General features: G+C 29.3%; 2 protein-coding genes across 9 annotated transcripts in view; both read right to left on the bottom strand.

Moving 5' to 3' along the window:
• Nucleotides 1-7,697, bottom strand: part of LOC105459957 (lysosomal alpha-mannosidase) — a 10,665-nt gene extending 2,968 nt beyond the window's left edge. For 2 of the 5 annotated variants that reach the window (XM_011706373.1, XM_011706337.1), the window contains exons 1-11: nt 6,660-6,871; nt 6,329-6,431; nt 5,796-5,877; nt 5,346-5,531; nt 4,718-4,923; nt 4,273-4,409; nt 3,500-3,633; nt 1,704-1,917; nt 1,411-1,607; nt 1,040-1,242; nt 467-666 (exon numbers count right to left, since the gene is read on the bottom strand). In XM_011706373.1, coding sequence (XP_011704675.1) covers nt 467-666; nt 1,040-1,242; nt 1,411-1,607; nt 1,704-1,917; nt 3,500-3,633; nt 4,273-4,409; nt 4,718-4,923; nt 5,346-5,531; nt 5,796-5,877; nt 6,329-6,431; nt 6,660-6,788 — 1,791 coding nt within the window. In that variant the 5' untranslated portion in view covers nt 6,789-6,871. The other 3 variants (XM_011706357.1, XM_011706347.1, XM_011706365.1) reach the window with 3 other exon arrangements.
• A 1,361-nt stretch (nt 7,698-9,058) lies between these two features.
• Nucleotides 9,059-19,710, bottom strand: LOC105459988. Of its 4 annotated transcripts, none has more exons than XM_011706418.1 (12): nt 19,145-19,710; nt 16,205-16,448; nt 15,618-15,699; nt 15,335-15,514; nt 14,868-14,905; nt 14,629-14,782; nt 14,281-14,405; nt 13,822-13,957; nt 11,623-12,217; nt 10,596-11,185; nt 9,825-10,032; nt 9,059-9,387 (listed from the first exon to the last, which is right to left on the bottom strand). In XM_011706418.1, exons 1-11 carry the CDS (start codon nt 19,165-19,167, stop codon nt 9,869-9,871), a joined length of 2,331 nt encoding a protein of 776 aa, XP_011704720.1. In that variant the 5' UTR covers nt 19,168-19,710; the 3' UTR covers nt 9,059-9,387; nt 9,825-9,868. The 4 variants fall into 4 exon arrangements, with proteins under 4 accessions (XP_011704720.1, XP_011704713.1, XP_011704705.1 ...); XM_011706411.1 differs by having other exon boundaries at nt 11,623-12,223; XM_011706403.1 differs by lacking the exon at nt 19,145-19,710 and having other exon boundaries at nt 16,205-16,503.
• Nucleotides 19,711-22,303: the final 2,593 nt, after the last annotated feature.

Here is a 22,303-nt window from a genome sequence, read left to right on the forward strand (position 1 = left end):
CAGACGTGTGCTCTTCCGATCTAAAATAATTTTTACATTGTTTTTTTTTACAAAAAATCAAGTTTGAAGAAATAAGAAAAATTGTTCATATATAATTATATATGCATATTTTTAATCACTTATATATGATTATATATGAGCAATTTTTCTCATTCTTTTAAACTTGATTTTTTGTAAAAAAAAAACAATGTAAAAATTATTCTTTTAATTATTTTTTATGTTTCCTTCTTATTATTATCAATTTTGCATTAAAGAATAATTTTACAAAGGAAAGAAACATATATGGACATATTTTGCATATAATTATGCATAATTATGTGGAAATTTTTTCCCGGGTAATAACTTTCATTATGTCTGTAATATAATTTAAATGTATTATATACAACAATTGATTAATTTTAATTTGTTCTATATTATATTTTAACTTCTAATAATTTATATTACATATTTATACAGATCTATTTACCTCATTACTTATAAAGTTGACTAGTTGAGGTTGTTCAACAACTTGTTCCTGTGTCTTTTTAGCGATGGCATAAGTCAGTATACCGAGAGGAGGGATGTTTAAAGCGCGGAAAACGACTTCGTTTATCGCATTGCTCTTTCTTCCTGGAATTTTCTGAACTGTTTGAGGAATCGGCACTATCTGTGCGGTTGGATACACTCCTGTTTAATCCCACAAAAGTATGTTACATATCGTAAAACTTTATTTATTTAAAATTATTATAAACTAAACTAGAAATAATACGGACAATTAATATGTTCTAAACATATTTAATATGTTCTAAACATATTTAATATGTTCTAAACATATTTAATATGTTCTAAACATATATATATTTCTTTAATATAATAAATTTAATTAATGTAGAAATAGCATCAAAGACATCTATTACATACTTGATATATCTATTTTATGTGAAAAATTATTGCATATATATTTTGTAACTATGGTAAAAGGATTTTTAAATCTACATATTTATATTATTTTTTACTTTGATATTTTAGATATCAAATATATACATATATGTTTACATACCGTCAGTTAGTGATCGAACAACATAAGAATTTCCTTGAACAGGAACACGAACGTAAGTAGAAACAGGCCTACTTAGAGGATTGTATACCACAACCATAAACATGTCATTTTGCTCGGAAAACGAACATGAGCTAATGTTTAATTCCAAACATGTGAATATCTTAAAGGACGTCGCTGTACTATTTGCTATTCCTGACCACTTCCTGTTTCACAACAGTAAAAATTGTTGTGTCATTTTAAATTTTATAAAATAACATAGTAGGGAGCTATAATATATACTTATATATATGGTATTATATATTTGTCTATATAATTAACCATTTTTAATCATTAAACATTAAAATTAAAGTAATTTAGTAGAGAATACATACTCTATGGCTTTCGAGATTATTTCTTCGGCGTGATCCATACTCTCAGACAATATACGAGAATAATCGTCCGCGACTAATTGTTTTTCGGTGCCGGTAACGGCATCGTGATGCTGCATCACTCCCATTGCTTCGCGGAAATGTTCCAATGGCTTGTCATATTTCTTTAAGTTCGTCAGGGCAACAAGTTGTTTGCTTGCCTAGAAACAAGCAGTTATATTTGTTATATCTTGAAAATATCGCTTACTTTAATTAGAATAAAGTTTGAATAGTGATTTAAATTATCTTTTTCTTACTTGCAACAGGTTGTTTCCTTCGCGCTCTAAGTATTTCACGGTTGGTCTCGACGAGAAATAACCAGTCCAGAAAGAGTGAGGATCGCTGGCATATGGGAAGAAGTCATCGCTCTTGGTAGGCCATTGGAGATTCAAATCATTCAGGGCTTTCAAGTAGCACGAGGGTGTTGAATAAATTACATTTACCATAGAACCATTGCGTTTATTTGTGTATCTAAAAAGATTATAAAAGAAATTTTAATAACAAATATAAAATATGTTAATATTTTATTAATAAAGTTTGTTAACAATTGGAATTTAGACTAAATTATTTTGTGGATTATCAAAAATTTATTATAAATATTATGTAATAAATAAAACTACAATTTAGATAATAATATTAAAATATGCATAAACTTATTTTTAATTCTTATAAGTTTTGTTAAACTTTTAATATTATGAGGTTTGTATAATGCTATCTAAAAGTTGGTTTAAAAATCATTAAAAAATTAATCATATCTTGTTCCATGTGTTAAAATTTAATTTTTTATATTAATTATATCATTGTATTTATGTTAAAAACACTCATTTGCTAAAAGTTGACATTAAATATCTTATTGAAGCTTTATAAAGAAAAGTTCATCTAAAAGTGAACGAAAAGGTTTTTCTCACCAGTTATGCATCAACATTACTTATAATTATTTATATTTTTGTTAATTATAATTATTATTGTTTTTAATTAATTGCCGATGGCTTGTAATTTGTTATATTACATTAAAAATTAAAAAAAAATGACAAACATAAAATAATTATTTTTATCTGCTTATGTTCTTATATTTAATAAATTTTACTACAGTAGAATTCTGTTTATCCGCACTCTATTTATATGAATAAGTTTATAATCAACTGTAAATATACAAACTTGTATAGCTGAGCTTTTATTATTCATATTATTCAGATAATATAAGCTCGACATGCTCGACTTCAATTGGTTAAACATCAGCTTCTGTTATAGGAACTAATAATTATTAAGTATGTCAGCTTCTATTATCGAAACTAATAAGTGAGTTTCTATTATCTGAACCATTCATGCAGGTAATGGAATTGTTTTGTTTCTCGACATGTTCAGATAAGCGGAGTTCTCTAATACAAAAGAATGTTAATTTAATCTTTTGCACAAAAGTGCCTTTTATACTTTATTATGTTTTGATTTAATATTTTTTCTTTCTAATTCCTGAAATTCAAATTCCATAAAAACTAAGGTTTTTTAAATATCTATTGTAAACAATAATAATTTTTTTCTATTTTGTCTTATATTATAGATATTATAAATCTGTTTAATTCAAATCCCAAATAAAAAAACCGATTTAATCCAAGACCCAAATAACATTTAAGGACAGTAGTGACATAAAATTCAAAAAGCCAAATATAACAAACGATTTCTTAGAGTTAGTAACAATTTACCTGATCAGCTTGTCTAAGTTACCGAATACCATCTCAGCTTGTTGATAGTGGAAATCCTCTCCCATGGTGAGAATAATGTGATTAGTTTTGTAGGCACGTGCTTGAATCTGCGCGTACGCCAGGAATAGCTCCACCTGCCAATCGCGCAAAATTTTTACTTACCGTGATATGAAGACGGCATTTCATCGTTCGCAATGACGTAAAAACTTCTCTTTCATCCCTTTCTGCCTATCAGCGATGTCGATTTTTTTGCAAAGCAACAATATTACTTTCTTTTTTTACGAGCTTATAAGCGTCGGACATATTTCGAGAAACATGAATTATAAAATTTAAACTTTCGGCATTAATTATACCTTATCAGCTTGTCCAGATTCATGAAGTACATTTCCGCGTGCTGATAAGTGAAATCTCCTCCCATCGTCAATATGATATGATTTGTGCGGTAATAATTAGCTTGCGTAACCGCGTATCTCAGAAAATCATCGATCTGGCACAGAAACATATCCCGTAGATTATGATTTCCGTACAAAACAAATATGTCCTAAACTGTTTAAGCAATTTGACTATTGATTAATAATTACGAGTCTTTAATCTTATTTTATTGCGTTTTAGCAACAAAAAATATGTATTTAATTAAGCATATTATTTTTAACAAAAAATTTCACCAAACCAAAACATTTTTTAATAAACTTTTGCACAGATGTTGTGGATAAATTCGAAAATTCACAGTCATCGCTATTAAAAATCGCTATCAGTTTACTCTATACCAAAAAAAGATTTTGAGAATTAATATCACTCCTCTCAGATACAGAAAAGAATTTCTTCTTTTATAGATAAATAAAGTTTTCCTTTATAGTTTTTTTATCGTTTAAGTTTTATTGTTAAAATCAAAATGTCCAAGAGATAGAGGTTTTCTATTAATATTTGTATTTTTTTTTCATAAAAAAGTTTAATATTTTATTAATATTAATAATTAGAAATAAATTAATTGGTACAAAGCATTGCATAAGCCCTATTTGCTAATTAACACTTGAGACAATCTCGTTAATTTATCATTAGTTTATCGTTAAGAAGTTCTAACGTCGGCCTCTAACTACTACATTTGCGATGTTATTATATTACGTACCTTTCTGTCAATGTTGTAGTCTGGGCTATCGGGATCATCAATCATTGGTTCGTCAGCGCATAAAACGTCGAAGCAAAATCCTGGTGGTGGACTGTAATTGTTGAACATCGCGGTCGTGAACAAATTCGCTCGTTTGCCTGGAAACAGTATTGTATGACGCATAATTTCATTTATTGTGCAATATTCAACCGCTAGTTTTTATGTTAACTATTATAACAATTATTGATAATTAAATTTATCAAATTTACACTAATTACGCTCAAAAAGACTTTATAATTCCGTTGAGAAAATTCAATTCTAAATTATTAGAAAAATTGTTACAAATATAGTACTAGATATATTGTAATATATATATTAACATATATATATATATATATATATATATATAAATTTTTTTCTCTTGTATAATTATTAGTCTTTACCATTACCATAGATATTTTCTTACCTAAACTTGGACTGCTCTTCCAAATAAATTCCATCGTTTGATTATTCAATCTCGTACTTTTATCCTGATAATCGATACGACCAAACAGCATTCCGTCAAATCCCATCTGCGCAAACAGAGAAGCCTGTTCTCTGGAATGACCAAAGGGATCTATTTGCCATCCAATGTGCGGTCTGGCACAGCTTCCGAATGTATCGTTGAGCCGCCTAAATTAACAATCAGCAACATTAGCACAGGTTCTAAAGAAGAACTTAAATATATTTAGAAGATAAAATACATTGCACATTTATTAAATTAAACAATAGAAATAAAATTGAAAATTACATAATGGATATTTAATATTTATGCTTTACATTATGTTTACATATTTAATATGCATAGATATAATTTATATTATTCATATCCGTAAAAGTAAATATAACATTTTAGTTGGAGATAATGTGCATAGATATTCTTTATAGATAATTTCAATCAAATATTTAAATTATATCTTGTATTTTATACATGTGCAAAATTATTAGATATAGACAAGTAAGAGAAAATTATTGATTTTAATTATACTCAATTTTTTGAGTATAATTTCTAGATACTTCTCATATCTATCATATGTAATTAAACACACATATACCTGAATCCCCATGTAAATTGATCTACTAATGAATGATAATGAGTACAAGCTTCGTCATTCATGCTCCATGCTCCTCCGATGAATTCCAATCGCCCTTCATTGACTAGCATTTTGACGTCATTGCGAACCTTATCATCTTGCCGTAACCACCATTTCCAGAAGAAAGCGGTTTCCACGTAAATAAATCTGCAGAATTAAATAATGTAAAATTTATGCAATGATATATTTTAAATAAGGTAAAATTTGTTGGCTGAAATTTTTGTAATATAATAAGTAAAATCAATAAAATTGTATTACAAACTATTAATATTAAACTTTTTAAAATAATAAGCGTAATATAATATTATCTGTATGTTATATATCTACTACTTATCTGTGATAATGTATTCTGAATGTGTTTATGCGATTCTTTATCGTATCAACGATCGTCAAAGTATTTGAGATAAGTACCTTCTACTTGGATCAGCTAACAGTGCTTTGATGACACTGTCAAGAATATACTGCACACCGGCCTTTTGTATTGTAGAGCGACCTCAACAAATAAAAAATTTTTATTGCAAATTTGTAAAAGATGAAATATGTATAAAAATGTAAATCTAATAATAAAATATCAAACAATAAAAAATAAATAAAATCTCTTTAATCTTATTTATTATTAATCTTTAACAGAAAAATAATAATAATAATATTATTTTATGAAACTTCTAAGAAGCTTCTGTGAAAGTTTCTAAACTTTGTATTAAAGATACGTGTGTATGTGTGTGTGTGTGTGTGTGTGTGCGCGCATGTGTGTGTGTGTATACATAATTACAAGTATTAATTAAAATATTATACCGTGTAAAATGCATTTTTTAAATATAAATTTTATAGTTTTATTAAATCTCGTCTCAAAGTACAAATAAAGATTATTTTCTTTGTCATTCATATTTTTATATTACTAGTTTTTATCATTTCCTTTGTGATAAGTTTTATCATTTACTTACTTCCAAAGTAATACTGATCCACAGTCTTCAACCAACCAACATCGTCGTGAGTATGTGAGACCATGTGAATGTTAAGTTTTTTCGGATCTATGGCATGGCACGCCTGAAATTAATAAATGCCAGATATATTCTATTTTTCTTGTATTTATTTAGAATTTTAAAATATGTATTTTATGAATTAAGTTAATTTACATTAAAAATGCAATTTTCGTCACTGAGAAATAGAGACATAGCATATGAATGGGAAATTGGCATGAATCTTTAAAAGCTAATTGCGAAGTGTATCCGCATTGTATTCTTAATTACTTCAATTAGCAATTAATTTACGTACCTCATAGCCACATTTCTTGGTGGCTGCTGCGTCTAACGTAGTTCGTGGTATGCGTGCCGCATCGCCGGAGACTAAAAATTCCACGAACGCCAGTGACAGAAGAAGAAACAGAAATTCGTATCGCAACATAGCGAAGATCGTTGCTTCCTTCAACACGAAAGGAATGTAACTAATGAGATAATTGGAGCTGCTACCCTATACTTATATCGTTGACAGACCTCGCGTCAGTGTGCCCAGTGTGATAGCTTGCCGCAGCAGATAAAAGACGATACAGCCCAATGATGGTCACGAGTGCAATGGCGTAAGAGACAAAAATGCTTTAATTTATAAAAATACTTTTCAAAGAAGATTAAAAATGGAGCCAAATGCACGCAACAGTTCAAAAATGCTATAAGTAATAAATGTAAGAACATTTTCTTATACAAAGATTTAAAAATATTCAGTACAATAACTTTAAGCAAAAATAATTATATTAACATGAAAAATATATATTACAATATTATTCAAATTAAATAACATTATTCAGTTATTTAAATTCAAAAATCCGTTATTTGTTTAATATCCGATTATTTGAATTAGTTTTATCATTTTATCATTCTATCAATGAATTCGTTTTATCGTTTACTTAAAGTAATATTGATCAGACTTCAACCAACCAATTTTTTTCTCTCTTATTTAAAAGAATATTTAATATTTATATTTTATATTTATTAAAACATTTTTGATTCTAATTTTCCATTATTTTTATTCATTTGTTTACAGAAATGGAAAAACATTTACTAAAAAAGCCAACATTATATTAACTGATTATAAATTGACATGAATAAAAATGTAAAATTATTATTCTCTTTACTTTATTAAAAATACGTTAAAATATAAATATTAGCATGATATTCAAATTGAAATATAATATTTATTTTATAAACTTTAAATAACTTACCAAGTTATAAAATATCAACTAAGCAACACAACTAAAAATAGCTCGCACATAGATCCAGTCTGTCTCGCCGCTGCTGCGTGTATACTGTGTGTGCTTGGTGCGAAACACGATCGTCTCTCGATCATTATTTCAAAGCAAGGAAAGACGTACTTTCTTGACCTGCGCGAAGTCATGTAAATATCGTGATATTTACGTTTTATTTAGCTATTTTTCCGACTTCTATGTATTATTGTTATGATCAGTAGTGCCGTATTAAAGCATGAACTAACAATAAGTATTATAGTCTGTAGCTCATGGTGGCAAAATTTTTAAAAATGGCAAATTTTATAAAGAACTTTTCTTTCAGTTGTGGAGTAATAAAAAATATTAAAAAATTAGAAAACATTGAAAAAATGTTTACAATTAAAAAGTTGAACTTGAGATATGTTTATATATTTAATCAAATTGTTTATAGTGTTGCGTAAAGTTGTCATCGAGGCGTTGATATCTATATTTTAAAGTATTTTGACAAATACGTTCACATATTTAATATAAAATTTATGTAATTTTTATGTAATTCTATTGTATTTTAAATTCTATTGTATTTTAAATGTAAAATAATTGAATATATAAATAGCTGTTATTAATTACATCAATAATATCGACATTTTTTGTTGATTATATCAATATATCTACATAACGAAAATGTTGATTAATATATCTTTCAAGTTGTAAAAAGATTTTCTTTTATTAAAAAATATAGCTTATCTAGAATTAATAAAATTAACTTGTTGATATCTTGTTCATGTTTGAAAATGTATTGTTATCAAAAGATTAATCACGTTTATTATTACCAGAAGCTTATCACATTCAAGCTTTATTGTCTAATCTTAAAAGAATTGACACCATTATTATAAAATCATTTTGTAATTATCATGTAGGTTGTAGGTCAAAAGGATACTTTCTGAAAAAATAAAATTTTGTAAACGCTATATATGTATGTGTATATATATACATATATTGTACATATATACATATATTATTTATAAATTATATTTTGTCTTTGCATGAAAGTCAGCAAAATTAATTTTTGTCTTATATCATTAAGAAAAAATTTAAATCTTACTTTTATATTAAATAATATTATATTGAACCGTAATTTATTAATGTTGACAAATTTTATACAATTACAGCTACTCTATATTTTGAATAGCAATGTTATAGATATTGGTAATATAAAATTTAAAGTCATCGTAATGAAGTTACTTTGATGAAGTTGTGTGTATTGCAAGATTAATAAAGATTGATTTCGGAATATCTCAATTGTATCAAATATCTCTGTATAATTATTGTTTATAATGTTACTGCGTATTTATTATCAAGAATATCAAGTGCTATATAAAGGCGCGGGGCATATAAAGTCCGAAGTGCGCTAAAGTAAGGTATGAATCTCAGAATGGAAAACAAATCATGATAAAAATTAGGAAAACAACATATTTTATTTGCATTACATATAATAAAGTAAAATGCAGTAATGTAACACTGTCAAAGCATAAACAACGTTAAATATCTCAGTAAGGGATAGAAGAGGTAGAGGTACACCAAAGCAAAACTTCAAACATGTCGCGCGTACAGCGCAGTCATATCGCGATACGTTTATTTATGGTGAAAATATTTGAGTGATTCAAAGACCATTAGTTTTAAATTATGGTGCCGGTGAAAATAAACGCAACAGTGCGGAAAACATATTCCAATAGTTCTCTCATCGATGCATCGGAAGAATTAATTTTACGATTGATATTTCAATACCTAGAAACAAAATTCGTTTAATGCAATTTTGTTTAAATTAGAATTCTTAGAGCTTTGTTTTAATTTTACTTTTTTAATTATTAATAATACCTAGATATATGTTAAAATATAAATGATATTAGGTAAAAAGGAGTTAATTCCATAAGTAACTTAGAAAAAATTATGTAGATCAAAGTTTCGAATTAAGAGTAAAATTTTTTTACATTGCAAATTATCAACTTACTTTTTTTAATTTTACGTCATTTATTTCTACATAATATATGCATACATACACGCATTGTCTCTATTTATATTTATTTATTTAAAAAAATAAGAATAAAAGAAAAAGAGAAAAGAAAGGAAGAAGAACAGAAATAAATTAAATATATCTGATGTGTGAATAAAACAAAATAATAAATTTCTTTTTATGACAAAAAATAAATTTGTAATATACTTACCGATATATAAAAGAGTTATAATTAAAAAATTTATCATAGTATGCCTAGAAATCAGAGTACATAATCTCTTGCGGTTTTTCAAATTTAATAGGCCGATAGAATGTGAACGACTGATTCCATCCACGCGGCGCAGTATTGTAATTTGTCAGATTGTGAAGGTTGGCTAATTTCGGTCCAGTACAATTGTCATTTTCGTACAGTTTGTTTCCTGGAAATTGAAACATCAAATATGAATCTGCGAATATAAATATCATGGAGAAATCATTAAATATTATTAATTGAAATATGACTTGAATAAATTTAATTTTTAATACAATGAGAACTGTAAAATATGTATATCTTATGCCAATTGCAGTTTTGTTATGAATAAATATAAATATCATATTTGATAACAAAAATAGCAAAATCAATTTAAATCAATTTAAATTGTTGATTATGATAAAAAATCTGAGTATTAAAGAATCTCATTAAGAGATCATATTTAAATTATTTAAAGTTGAAATTTTAAAAGAAATATATTTCTTATAGAAAAAGATTGCAGAACAATTTATTTTTGTATTTTTGTACCTTTTTTTGTCTTTATATAATACACAAGAATAATTTCATATTTTGCACATAATTCAATAGTGTTAATTAATTTTCATTAATCTATTTGTTATCTAGCACTACGTATAAGGATTAGGAACAATATGCATTAAAGATATATTGTTTTGTATGTTTAGTATGCGAAAGCAATATTGAGACTACAAAAGCGCATGCATATTAACTTGCCTAATTCTGAGTTAACATCAATGAGTTTGCATTCTGGCGTGGTGGTGCCTAAGAGATTATCCAAGACTGGCGTGTTACGCAGATGTTTCTTGGTCTCGAGTATATCCTCCTGTGAGGCGACCATCGAGAGCACCAGCGACTTCGCTTCGGGAGGCATCTCAGCCTCGGTATTGACGAATCTCGTGGCCGCGCCGTTGGCATAAAGGGCCTCCAATTCCTGTGAGGTGGTCGAATGACGTCTAGTACTCGTGTACTCGTCGTCGAATGCGACCGAGTACTCGCTGCTGTCGCAGCAGTTCAACAGGGCGGACGGCGCGGAATTGCCGCGATCTATAGATCCCAGGTCGTTCTGATAATCTTCAGAGTCCGTGTCATCCGTCGTATATTCGCTCTCGTCAGTGGAAACGTAGCCGTTAATGCATCGGGACTGCAGTTTCGCTGGTCCATCGTAGCTCTCACGTGCATTGCATAATTGACCATTGCATTGGGACTGTATTGGTAGTTTCCTTTCGTAGCTTCCACATGTGCCGTACAATCGGTCGTTGTATTGGGATTGCAGTTTCGTGGATCTTTCATAGTTTCCGTGTGCACTAATATTATATAATTGATCAAAAAATAGATTCTCTATTTGACTTCATTTAACTTTGCTCTCCTTTAGAGAGATATATATTATGCGTGTGACTGCAATTAGCTGCGAAAGTATCGTACTTATATAAATGAGAAATAAATGTAAAATTCGTTAAACTTCGTTGAACTATATGGTACGTATACGTACCATTATAAATGACAATATTATGAATGACATCTTGTATCTATTACATTTGCAATTAAAATAGCAGATTAAAATATGCTAAATATTACTAAAAGAATACGATAGCGCGACATCAAATGAACAACTTAAATTTCATCAGAGAGAATAATTCGATCAACTAAAGAGACAGAACATTATCATTAAGAAACATTAAAGTAAAATATCAGGAAGCGTTTTTGTTATATTATTATACTCGAAAAATCCACGAGTCCTCACCGTGCATATCCTTGCTCTTCGTTGTTATACTTGACAGGATTTTTCGTCTCGAAGAAACGTGCTATGCCATTATCCAACGGACATTGCTGTACGATTGGAATGATCTTTGGACTGATCTGCTTGTATTGCAGAACTGGTCTACAGGTTTTCTCGAATTCTTGTATCAGCTGCTTCACTGGCACAGGAGTGTATCCGTTTTCCTCATTGTCATTCTGCGTCTGTCTGTCGCTTTGTTGCTTATTCCCGATCTTATTGTCAATTACGTTATCGTTGCACTTATTATCGAAACGCTGTTGAATTCTTGTGCCTCTGCCATTGTAACTCCGCGCATCGCAAACGTCGGATTTTCTCGATGGCTGATAATTATTGTTGTTAATATATCTATTATTGTTACTTGCGACATACTCGCGATTATTGGCCATGTTAGTGCGCCGATTGTTAGTAGATTCGAAAACGATACGACGGGATTTTTCGACGATGGGCGATCGACAATGATCAGGAGGAAAATCGGAATCTGTGCCCACCGCAATTTCCCGTAGATAAATTTTTTTTATCTCGTTCGAATGGCCGCATCGGTTAGCATTACACTGCCTGTCTGTAACTTGTAAATTAAAATTGATACAGCAAAGCATAGCAATCAACTGGAAAAAGCTTTGTTATAGGATTTAATACAGAAATGTCTTCTTGAGAACTTAAAGGAAACTATATACATATATACATACTTCAAAAGATTAAAAAAAAATTAATAAAAAATATATCAAGATAAAATTTAAAAATAAAATTTGCACTTTTAATTAAAATTATAATTAAATTACTTTATATTAAACATTAAAGTTCGAATCTAATTTGTGGAAAACGAAACCTCTTATACATGTATGAAAATAATTAATTTTACAATGTCGACTTATTTTTTTTATATAAAATTGCTCTCTTCTTACTAATATCATGTATTTCGTTTATATAATATAAATATATTGTATTTATAAGTGTATATATATAGTTTTGTAAAAAGAAATTTAAATATCTTTAATAAGAAAATCTAAATAATCTTAATATTTTGCTTAGCAATATAAATGCTTATAATGTGTCATTTTATCGTGAGATTAGACGTTTACCTTGAAATGGCACTTAATCTCTGTGTTGATCAGTCGTTATAAGAAATACGATCAGCATCGAAAGATACGAGTTTTTGTTTGTCTCAGATATATCGCAAAGGTGTCAAGCGCTTACGCTGATTAAATAACATCGATAAAGATTACCAATTAGAATGGCTGCGTTCAACAGACAAAACAGCTTAGTAAGCGTTCAGTGATTCCTTTTATGATTGGTTTCTTCATTTAGATCCAATAAAAAACTAAAGGCAAGAATCAATAATGTTAAAAAATCATTGAACACTTATTAAGCTGCTTCGTTTGCTAAACGTAGTCAAAGATCGTTCAACTCGGGCTTAAACTGTCCAACAATGATCTCTATCACGAAGGTGTGTCAAGTATTTCTAAATCTTAAAACACTTCCTTGTTGATACAAATTTTATAGAAAAAAAGAGAAAATTTTTCCAAAACTTTTCCTATTTTATTTATACAAAATTATATTATTTTTTCTTAATTCTTTTCTCTATTATAATTATTATTATAATAGTTAATATTATTACTGTAACAATTCTTATATATTATAGGTTACTTCATATTTTGCATTTTTATTTTGTATTATATTATATATTATGTTGATTAAAAAGATTGATTAACAAAATTAAAAAATTAAGAATTAAGTATAAAATTTAAAGATGTAAGTCGGGGTAAAGCGTTGTAAAAAAAAAACATTTAGATTTTTTAAAAAATGTCAGAAAAAGTGTAATTAAAAAATTCTAAATACATAATAAATAATTATGCAATGTCGAAAAATTTCTCATGTATTTTTGGCAGTGTATAAAATATATATAGTTTTTTTTGTGAAAAAAAAAATGTTGACGTTATATAAACATACATGATGTCAAGCGATATCATATAACGCTAATAAATTCCGACCTCGGTTTTCGAAAGACTTTGGTGACATTGATCCGCCCATAATTTTAAAACGTCTAGCAAAGAATAGAGAAAACAGGCCTCGCCGTTTGTGCCAACGAGGCTAAATCTGTCAGATGAGATCACCTTGCATTTGGGATTATTATTCTATTTCTCATTGTGTTTATATTATACGCACCTGATATTGGGACATTCGCGGTATCGAGAGAGATATCCACTGTAAAAGGATTATAAAATGGTTTGTCAATGCTCGAAACCGGCGTGCGAGGTGTCAGCGATGAAGGCGTCATGAACTTTGCATTACCGTTAATTTCCTAAAATCACAATTTCTTTTTAATCCTTTGTATTGCAAAACATTTTTTTATCATTTCTTTTCACTTTACTTATATTAAATAATAATAAAATTTATTCTTTTGTAGAAACATTATGAACTTCTTATAATCATAATAAAATTGTGTTTACTTTATTAAAAAACAAATAAATTTAAACAATAAATTATTTGATTTATTTATTTTAAACGTTTTAGTGAAATTAGAATTGTAAGAATTTAAATTTATAATATAGGAATAGGAAATGATTTATTTTATGGATAAATAAAGCTTAAATTAATTCCACGACAAGAAACTTTGCTACTTACTAGTTTTTCTGGATATATTGGCGTGTTCGGTGTGACAGGCGTATTGGGTGTCTGTGGCTGTTCTTGGGTAGGATCTACCACCCACTTTTCCGATCTTTTCCTACGTTTCGCAAATATCTCGGCACCTGTGAATTGTTTTGGCAACGCTCTGTCATATATGTATATTATGTATAATAGCAATAATTTTAGTTTTCAGTAGGAAATGTTACATTTCTCACAGCAAACAAGTTTTTCATCATGTATTATACTCACATAAAATATAACATTATCTAGTATATATGTAATCTTAAAGTATATAATTTTAATATTATAATTGGCTCAGTTGTCAGTTAAATGCATAGTACTTACCACGTCCTTTTTGAGTGTTTAAATCACGGACAATGTCAAAGAGCTTTTCAGGATTTTTCGGCGCAATATTGACTTCTTCACCTAATGCCTGAATACCATGAATGTCCAGCACCTTCCCGCACGGATTCATCACGCATTTCAGGGGTAGTTTTTCCTATTAGAAAAAATTTTACTTTACAGTAAACAGCGTAGATACATTACAAAAAAGTCAACAATTTACGTTATTGTGCATCCTTTACCTTATGAATCGTGGTCGATTCCTCTTCGTCCTCGACACCTGCAAAATATTATCGCTGTACGTTATGTAAAATGAAAATAAAAAGGTACAAGTATAGCAATTTAATGAAGCAAATGATTTTTGCACTGGGTTTCTTATAAAATATTATTTGCAGACGAATAAGTACAGATGAAGAAAAAGACGATAGACTTAGAAAATTTTTAACAAGTTATTTTATTTTAAAAATTATTTGTATACCATTTTTATTATCGATGAGTATAAAAAATATTTTTTTTCTCTAATTTTTACACTTATCCTTAATTAATTATAGCAACAACTTTTTACTAAACTATGTAGGTTATTGATAATTTGAATAATTTCGCGTAATATGAATATATACGAAATTCTTCAAATGAGAACACCACGGATTTTTACAGAACGCAGTTTTAATATAGAAATTAATTATAAGATAAATTTTTTAATGCATACCATTGCCGTCATGGATCCATTTAACAGATCTCTTTTTCCTATTCACATACATAGTCTGTCCTTTGCTCTTCACGTTTTTCACGTCGCTGAGTGAATGCGAAATCCGACGTGCAAGCTCGACCTGATCTTCGACCGTAGGATGCGTTGGTGCGTAAAAATATGAGGACGCAAACATTTTTTCTGAAAATAAATAGTTTTGGCATTGTTTTAATTTCACTAAATGTGCATTTTTTTTCGTTAAAATTCCTATGGTAATTAATTATATCAATGAAGGTATACATACTACTTTTTGATTGCAGTAGCTCCTGAGAGTCTGATGCTGGGGTGAGTAGCTTTTGCAAATTAATCGGGGTAGTCTCTCCTTCCTGCAATAAAGAAAGCAAACCTGTATTGATGAAATAAAGCCAGTGGAAGTACGTAATACAAAATTTTAGTTTTTCTTTTTGTTCTTAAATTTTCTTTTTCTTTAATTTGTTGTATTTTATTGTTTTTTATTAACTGATTTTATAACTGATAATCTTGAATTATAAATAATAATAAAACAATTTTAATAAGTTAAGGACTTAGAAATATTCTTCACTCCATTTTAAGTAAAATTTATCTTAAAAAAAAAATAAGTTTTTACTTTCTCAGTTACATAAATAAATATATTTAATCAAATTGATATGTCTTAAGAAAATAAGGATTTTAAATTTGTCTAATTTATAAATGAAAGGATTAGTCTAATTGTAAGAATGATTCTAGGATTCGTATACGAAAGACTTCGAAAGATATCAAATAATAACATAGGATCAAGCTTTAGGATGTGCTGAATTTAAAGTGCTTGTTTTTTTAGCAAAACTGCTCAAATTTTTGCAAATTAAAACTCACCATGTCGAAGTGTAATATTTTTGAAGTGAGATTCTCGAGAAAGTTCCTTTTAACCGGATCGTGTCTGTCGGATGGCTTGTAACCACGCGAACGTATTACAACATTGTCCGCCGATACGCTACGCTGTAGAAAATTTTTCTCTTGGGAGCCACTGTATTTCACGCTGTACTTGTATTCCGCATCCTTAGAGCATGTGAGCCCATACGAGGTGTTGCTCAGAACGTTGCGCTTGGCGTTAACGTGTCTGCGGACATTTGAAACGTTTGCAACGCGATGCGGATCCTCCATTTACGCAAACTCTACGAGATTTCGCGATGACCGTACAAAGAGAAACTTTTGTAATTTAATTCGTATATAGAAAATTGGCGATTTTTTTTAGGAAGATTATTTTAGATAAGAAAATATTACAAAATATAAAACTCTATTCTAAATAACGTTCTAAATTTTCTGTAAAAATTTAAATTATTTTAAAATAAAATTATTTATTAAATTTTTAATTTATATTAAAATGTCTTATTTCAAATGTATTGTAACTTTATAAATAATTCATTATAATTGTAAAATCTTAATCTCTTAAAAAGAAAGTAAAATTTATTACAAGTAAAACTTTATATTTTGTAATTGTGTTATATTTTGAAATAATATCTACAATACATATTTTTTTATTCAAAATATTATCTTCAACCCATGCGTTTCAAATATTCTAATCTAACAATTTTTTAAATTTTATGTGAAGAGAATTGTGCTCTTGTTAAATTTATAATGCAAATTTGTAAACATATATTAACGTTGTAAAAATGTTTAAAAGACATATACTTCTCGTCTAGACAAATAGAACTGAAAGGAAATGTTCAAAACGATTCAAATTAACAATCTTTCACTTAAATGCGGAAAATTTGGCAAGTGGATATTTCTCCAAATTATTCAAATCTGTGGATGCAATCTTAGAATTAATCATCCGAGCTTTCTCAATAATACATTAATGTTAGTCGATTATTGCCAACAGTACTTGGCAACGGCACTCGCAACCAACCTGAAAATTTGCGATATTGAAATTTGTAATCACGTGATCTTCTTTACGTAATCTTCTTTAAATTAAAATTTGTTAAAATAACGTCATTTTTAAGTAAAAAAATAAGGCATTAATTGTAATATGTAGCATCATTGTCAGTTAATTTAGATGACAATATCTTTCAACGCTTGTAAGACGCCAATCGTGAAAATTTTCTGATTTCAATGATATATTATATATCGTGAAGAAGATATTTCCACATTTTACAATTACAATCGTTATTTTTCTTTGTGAAAAGAGATCAATCGCCTATTCTAAACGAGATTTGAATCAGAAATCGTATAAGTTTGCGATCGTATAATTCGAATCTGAAATTAACTTCAATTCTTGGTCTTAAGTCTGCAAATGTTTTTCATTGTTTATTAGTGTTCTGATGCAAGTGACAGAAATATATGTATTTAGCGACGTAATGTATATACTTATGTTTATGTCATATGTTTGGGGAAACATCGTATTCATTCGACCTTGAATTTTCGATATCTGACCAATTGTACGGGAGATTATGCGAGGGAGAGAGAAATGTGAGGATTGCCCGGCCGGCGTGCCATTAGTGCTCGACAAAACTTTTTTGACTACGAGAATTGGTTACCTTCCAAGCAGCCAATTAATTCCGCGTCGCGGTATTGGCAGTGGTACAACGAGCTCTGTGTAAAAGAAACGCTAAATTTATCTGTTGTAACGTAATACGCAGTAACAGTTTGAGCAGTCGCCCTCGCCGCGCACGCGATCGGCCGTATCCATTTGGTGTTACCAAATGGTGTAGAGAGAATCTTAACGATAATACAACGTTATTTTCGATACATAAATAGCTGGTCTTGTTCCTTCGTTTGAATGCAAATTATTAAACTTTGTATAATTACGTTTAACAAATATTTATTTTTGCGATATGCATGTACAGGTGTACGTATTTTAATATTAAGTTATTGAAATTTATATCAATATTAAGAGATATGTGTATTTTATTTTGTTAATTTTGTGTTAGAAAAAGTAATATAGCGTGGTTCAATTCTAACAACGCAATCGATACTTCGCTTTAAATAGATTGTTTGGTAGAAGTTTAAGAGTTTCGTCGACCGAGCTGTTCGCGGCACTTGGTGGACTAAAATTTCGTGAAAGTTTTAACGGATCAAACTTCGAACATTGATAATTTAATTTCGTGGATAATAATTCGCGAGTGTTTAATCAAAAGAACAATTGGAAAAGAAGAACACGTAAGTTTTAAAGAAAATACATTGAAACTGATTATTACCTGGAATACTTAGAATTAAGAAATAAATTAAAAATTATTAATTGTTCTTTGAAATATAAGAATATTTTTACTTTTTCCAGCCACCGAACCGATAGCTATTGAATACAGATAGTTATTAAATTACTTTAATATTGAGTTTGTGAACACATAAATGGTTAGAATAATTCATAACTGTCAACTTCGATTATTACTCCATATTATTAATTTTTCAAAATACACGTTTTCTAAGTATAGTTATCTAAAAGTTTGCGATGACGCGTTTTCTCTCTTTCCCTCTCCTTTCTTCTTCTTTCGATATTTCACAACATATTGCCACTAAGATTTTCCTCTATAGTTATCGCGATTAGAGAACATGTCACGATTATTATTAATATAGCATTCATTAATCATGGAAAAATAGCCACATTGATAAACACAACTGACATTTCTTGTCACCACGCACACTCTCGGGGAAATCCTCTCGTGCAAACGATAACGATAATAAGTAAAAATAGAGAAGAAGAAAAAAAGAGAAAAGGGAAAACCATGACTGGGGTAACTCGCACACTCTCTCCCTCCCTCTTTCTCCTCTCCATTCTCTCCCAGGTGGACAGAGAAACATTGCGAACAGAGATTTTACTTATCAAACGATGCTCTCCTCATCGCGACGTGAACGCACACAGAAAGTAGGTCGTCTCCCTTCTTCGCCTACACTTTGTTTTCCTTCTTTACCCGCGATTTATTTTTCCCACGGCTTTACGTAATGCGCGACACCCCGGCCTACACACTTTGCCGGAGGTGGTCAGAGTCCGCCTAAACTCTCGACGACGGGGGCTCCCTCGCCGCGGTAAACGAATCTCGCATCTTGCAAAGCGCTCGCTGGCACGCACCAGCTACGTTCAGACACGAGAGGCAACGTACCAGAAGGAGTCACCGTCGCTGCTACCGCCGCCACCGCCGCTGCAACGCTCAGCAGCCAACGACTCATTGATAGAACAGAAATGAGAAAAAAAAGTAAACGGAGAGCGAGAGAGAAAGAGAGAGAGAGAGAAACTTATTTTTATATTGAGCAAACTGCCGTGCAAATCATCGTGGATTTCCACCGGATCGCGATTCCAGTAGTACGCAAAAAGATTTCTCTCGAAAGAAAGGTCATTGTACGGATGCGGTATCGGTTCGCATATCGATATCTATATCGCTTCGCCTACATACGTGAACGAGTATCTATATCTTCCGGAACGGAATCGACCGTACTGGTGAGAGAAGTGTCACTTCCGTGATGGCAGAAGCCTCTCTCGATGGCTCCTCTACGGCTCTACCACTGGTACTATCGAGAGAACTCGCCTCGTGGCCTTCTCTTCACCATGAAGATCCGTCCGAGATCGTCGGGCTTGATCAGCGGAGCCTGCACTTATATGCGATGAATTACAAACACGACCGGCACACGCGGTGCTTTATAATAGCGCCCAAACCGTCGCCTATACAGCGCCTGCTTGTCGACTGGCTTGGGACGCCTTTCGTTAAAAATAGACCATCAGAAAGCGACACCTCAAGATTCGAGCTGAGCCAACGACGGGTTGTCCGTTATGGTACGTCCGTACGGAATCGTGTACACAGCAAATGGTAGCTGTGCTTATTGCCACACGAACACCTGTGGGTCACCAAACTGCGAAGACATTTAAAATACTTTTACGGCTTACTTCGTCTTTCCCGCGTCGGGAACGAATTATTCCGTAATTATTATATATATTATAAAGATAATGACAAAGATTCACTGCAATGCATTTCGGAATATATAAACAAATTATATAGATATTGTTCATACATATTGGTTTATAATACACATAATCGTTAATTTCGATCTATATTCATCCCCAATTAATTGCTTGTATATTACACAATATACTTTTTCTCAATCATATTTTCTCTTAATAAATCTTCATCCTGGATATTATTGGTAATTTCTCGCTTTCTTGGATCTCCTTATCTGATTTAAGAGCTTTTCCATTTTCGTTTCAGATTCGTTTTAGATCCTTTTCATTCGCAACTCAAGTTCGATACCTTATTCACTTTTCTTCATATTTTCTTCATATTTTATTTATTTAATTCGTATTTCTTTACAGGTGCATTGAGCTCTTCTTCTTCATAAAAAGTTCAAGCTTCTGAAAAATTGAATGCGTGGAATAAAACTTAGTTATAACTGTTAGTTTTTATTTTATTTTTATATTTTATAAGGTCTGTCGTGTTTTTTAGTTTGCTTCTGCATTTTCATTTTAGTACACACAGTTTTAATGTATTTTCTATTGTTCTCATATTTTTAGAAGCTGTTTAAACTTCTTGTAAATAATTTGTCATATAGCATTTTTAGCTGTTTAAATCTCTTATAATTAATAATTTGTCATATAGCATTTCTTTAAAATCACTTTTAAATTACATTTTTTAATAGTTCAAGTTAATTTTTGTTCTTTTAAAAAAATCTATGTTACATAAACTATAAACTATATAATATTGTATTCAAAAAATATATTTTATGATTTTCATTTACATATTTCAATATTTTTAAGAGTCGATAAATAATCTCAATGGCACTATTTTTCAAATCATTCTCTGCTATAATTATTATTTCAATATTTTCAGTATATAAATAAGCAAATGAAATTTAGTTCTAATAATGTATTGAGTAAGACGAATTTTGTATGCTGAATATACTTTGTACATGTAGTCTAAAAGAAAAAAACTTTATTCAAGCAACACATTTATTTATTGAAATTGTCAAACAAAATAAATAAAAAAGAAAAATTTACTTTAGTTAAATCTGACAAATATGATTTTAAAATTCCTTATATTTTTCAAATCTTTAGATTTTTTTTGCTACAATTGTTTAATTCTTACTACACAATTTTCAGTCCAGCATTTTAAAGTATTTAAATGCACAAGACAAATCTATTATTCATATTATAACTGTATTACATTATTAAATATTAATATAATTTTACAAAATTAAAATAGAATTATTTAAAATTTAATGAATGGCTCTTAAAATATAAATTAAACCTCATTTATACCCTCTTCCATTCTTTCGTATATTCTCACCTATATTCTCTTCTATTTTGTATCTATTTTGTGATTACTGGATGATATACAACTCTATCTAAAGCTGTATGTTCTCTATATAATAGTCAATAATAATTACTGGTCTGCAAACAAAAAATTAATACACCATTACCATTTTGTTACTGATTCCACAATGAATAAATTATTAAAAATTTATCTATTTGTATTTCTTCTTATATTATTTTCAGCAATTGCATATAATAATTGTCTTTTTAGAATTAATATATTAAAATAAATTTGAAACCGTTTAACGTCCGTCTTCTGTCTATAAATCGCTATATGTATGTATATGCTAGTAGTAACCTATAAATTTAATAATATAATATTATTAAAAAATAAAACAAAAAATAGCTTAAAATATATTTATTAAAAATGTATATTACTAAATTCTTATTAGAAATATTTTATCTAGTGTTTATTAAAAGCTCATCATATTCTTTGTCTGACATTCTTATTTGATTCGATCTTGTATAAAAAAAATTTATTATTTTTAAAAAATATTTACAAGGTTTACAAACAATTTTTTGCTACTTTATTAGTAATTTTTTACAAAATCTAAATTATTAATATAATTATTATTAGTTGTTTACCGTTTTTACCATTTGTGTAAAAAATATGAAGATTGAAATATACAATTTAAAATACTAGCACTACAGACGCGCGCTTCGCGCACGCATTTAACTGC

The sequence above is a fragment of the Wasmannia auropunctata genome, unplaced genomic scaffold, assembly GCF_000956235.1.
Source record: "Wasmannia auropunctata unplaced genomic scaffold, wasmannia.A_1.0 LD336101.1, whole genome shotgun sequence".
NCBI lineage: Eukaryota > Metazoa > Arthropoda > Insecta > Hymenoptera > Formicidae > Wasmannia > Wasmannia auropunctata.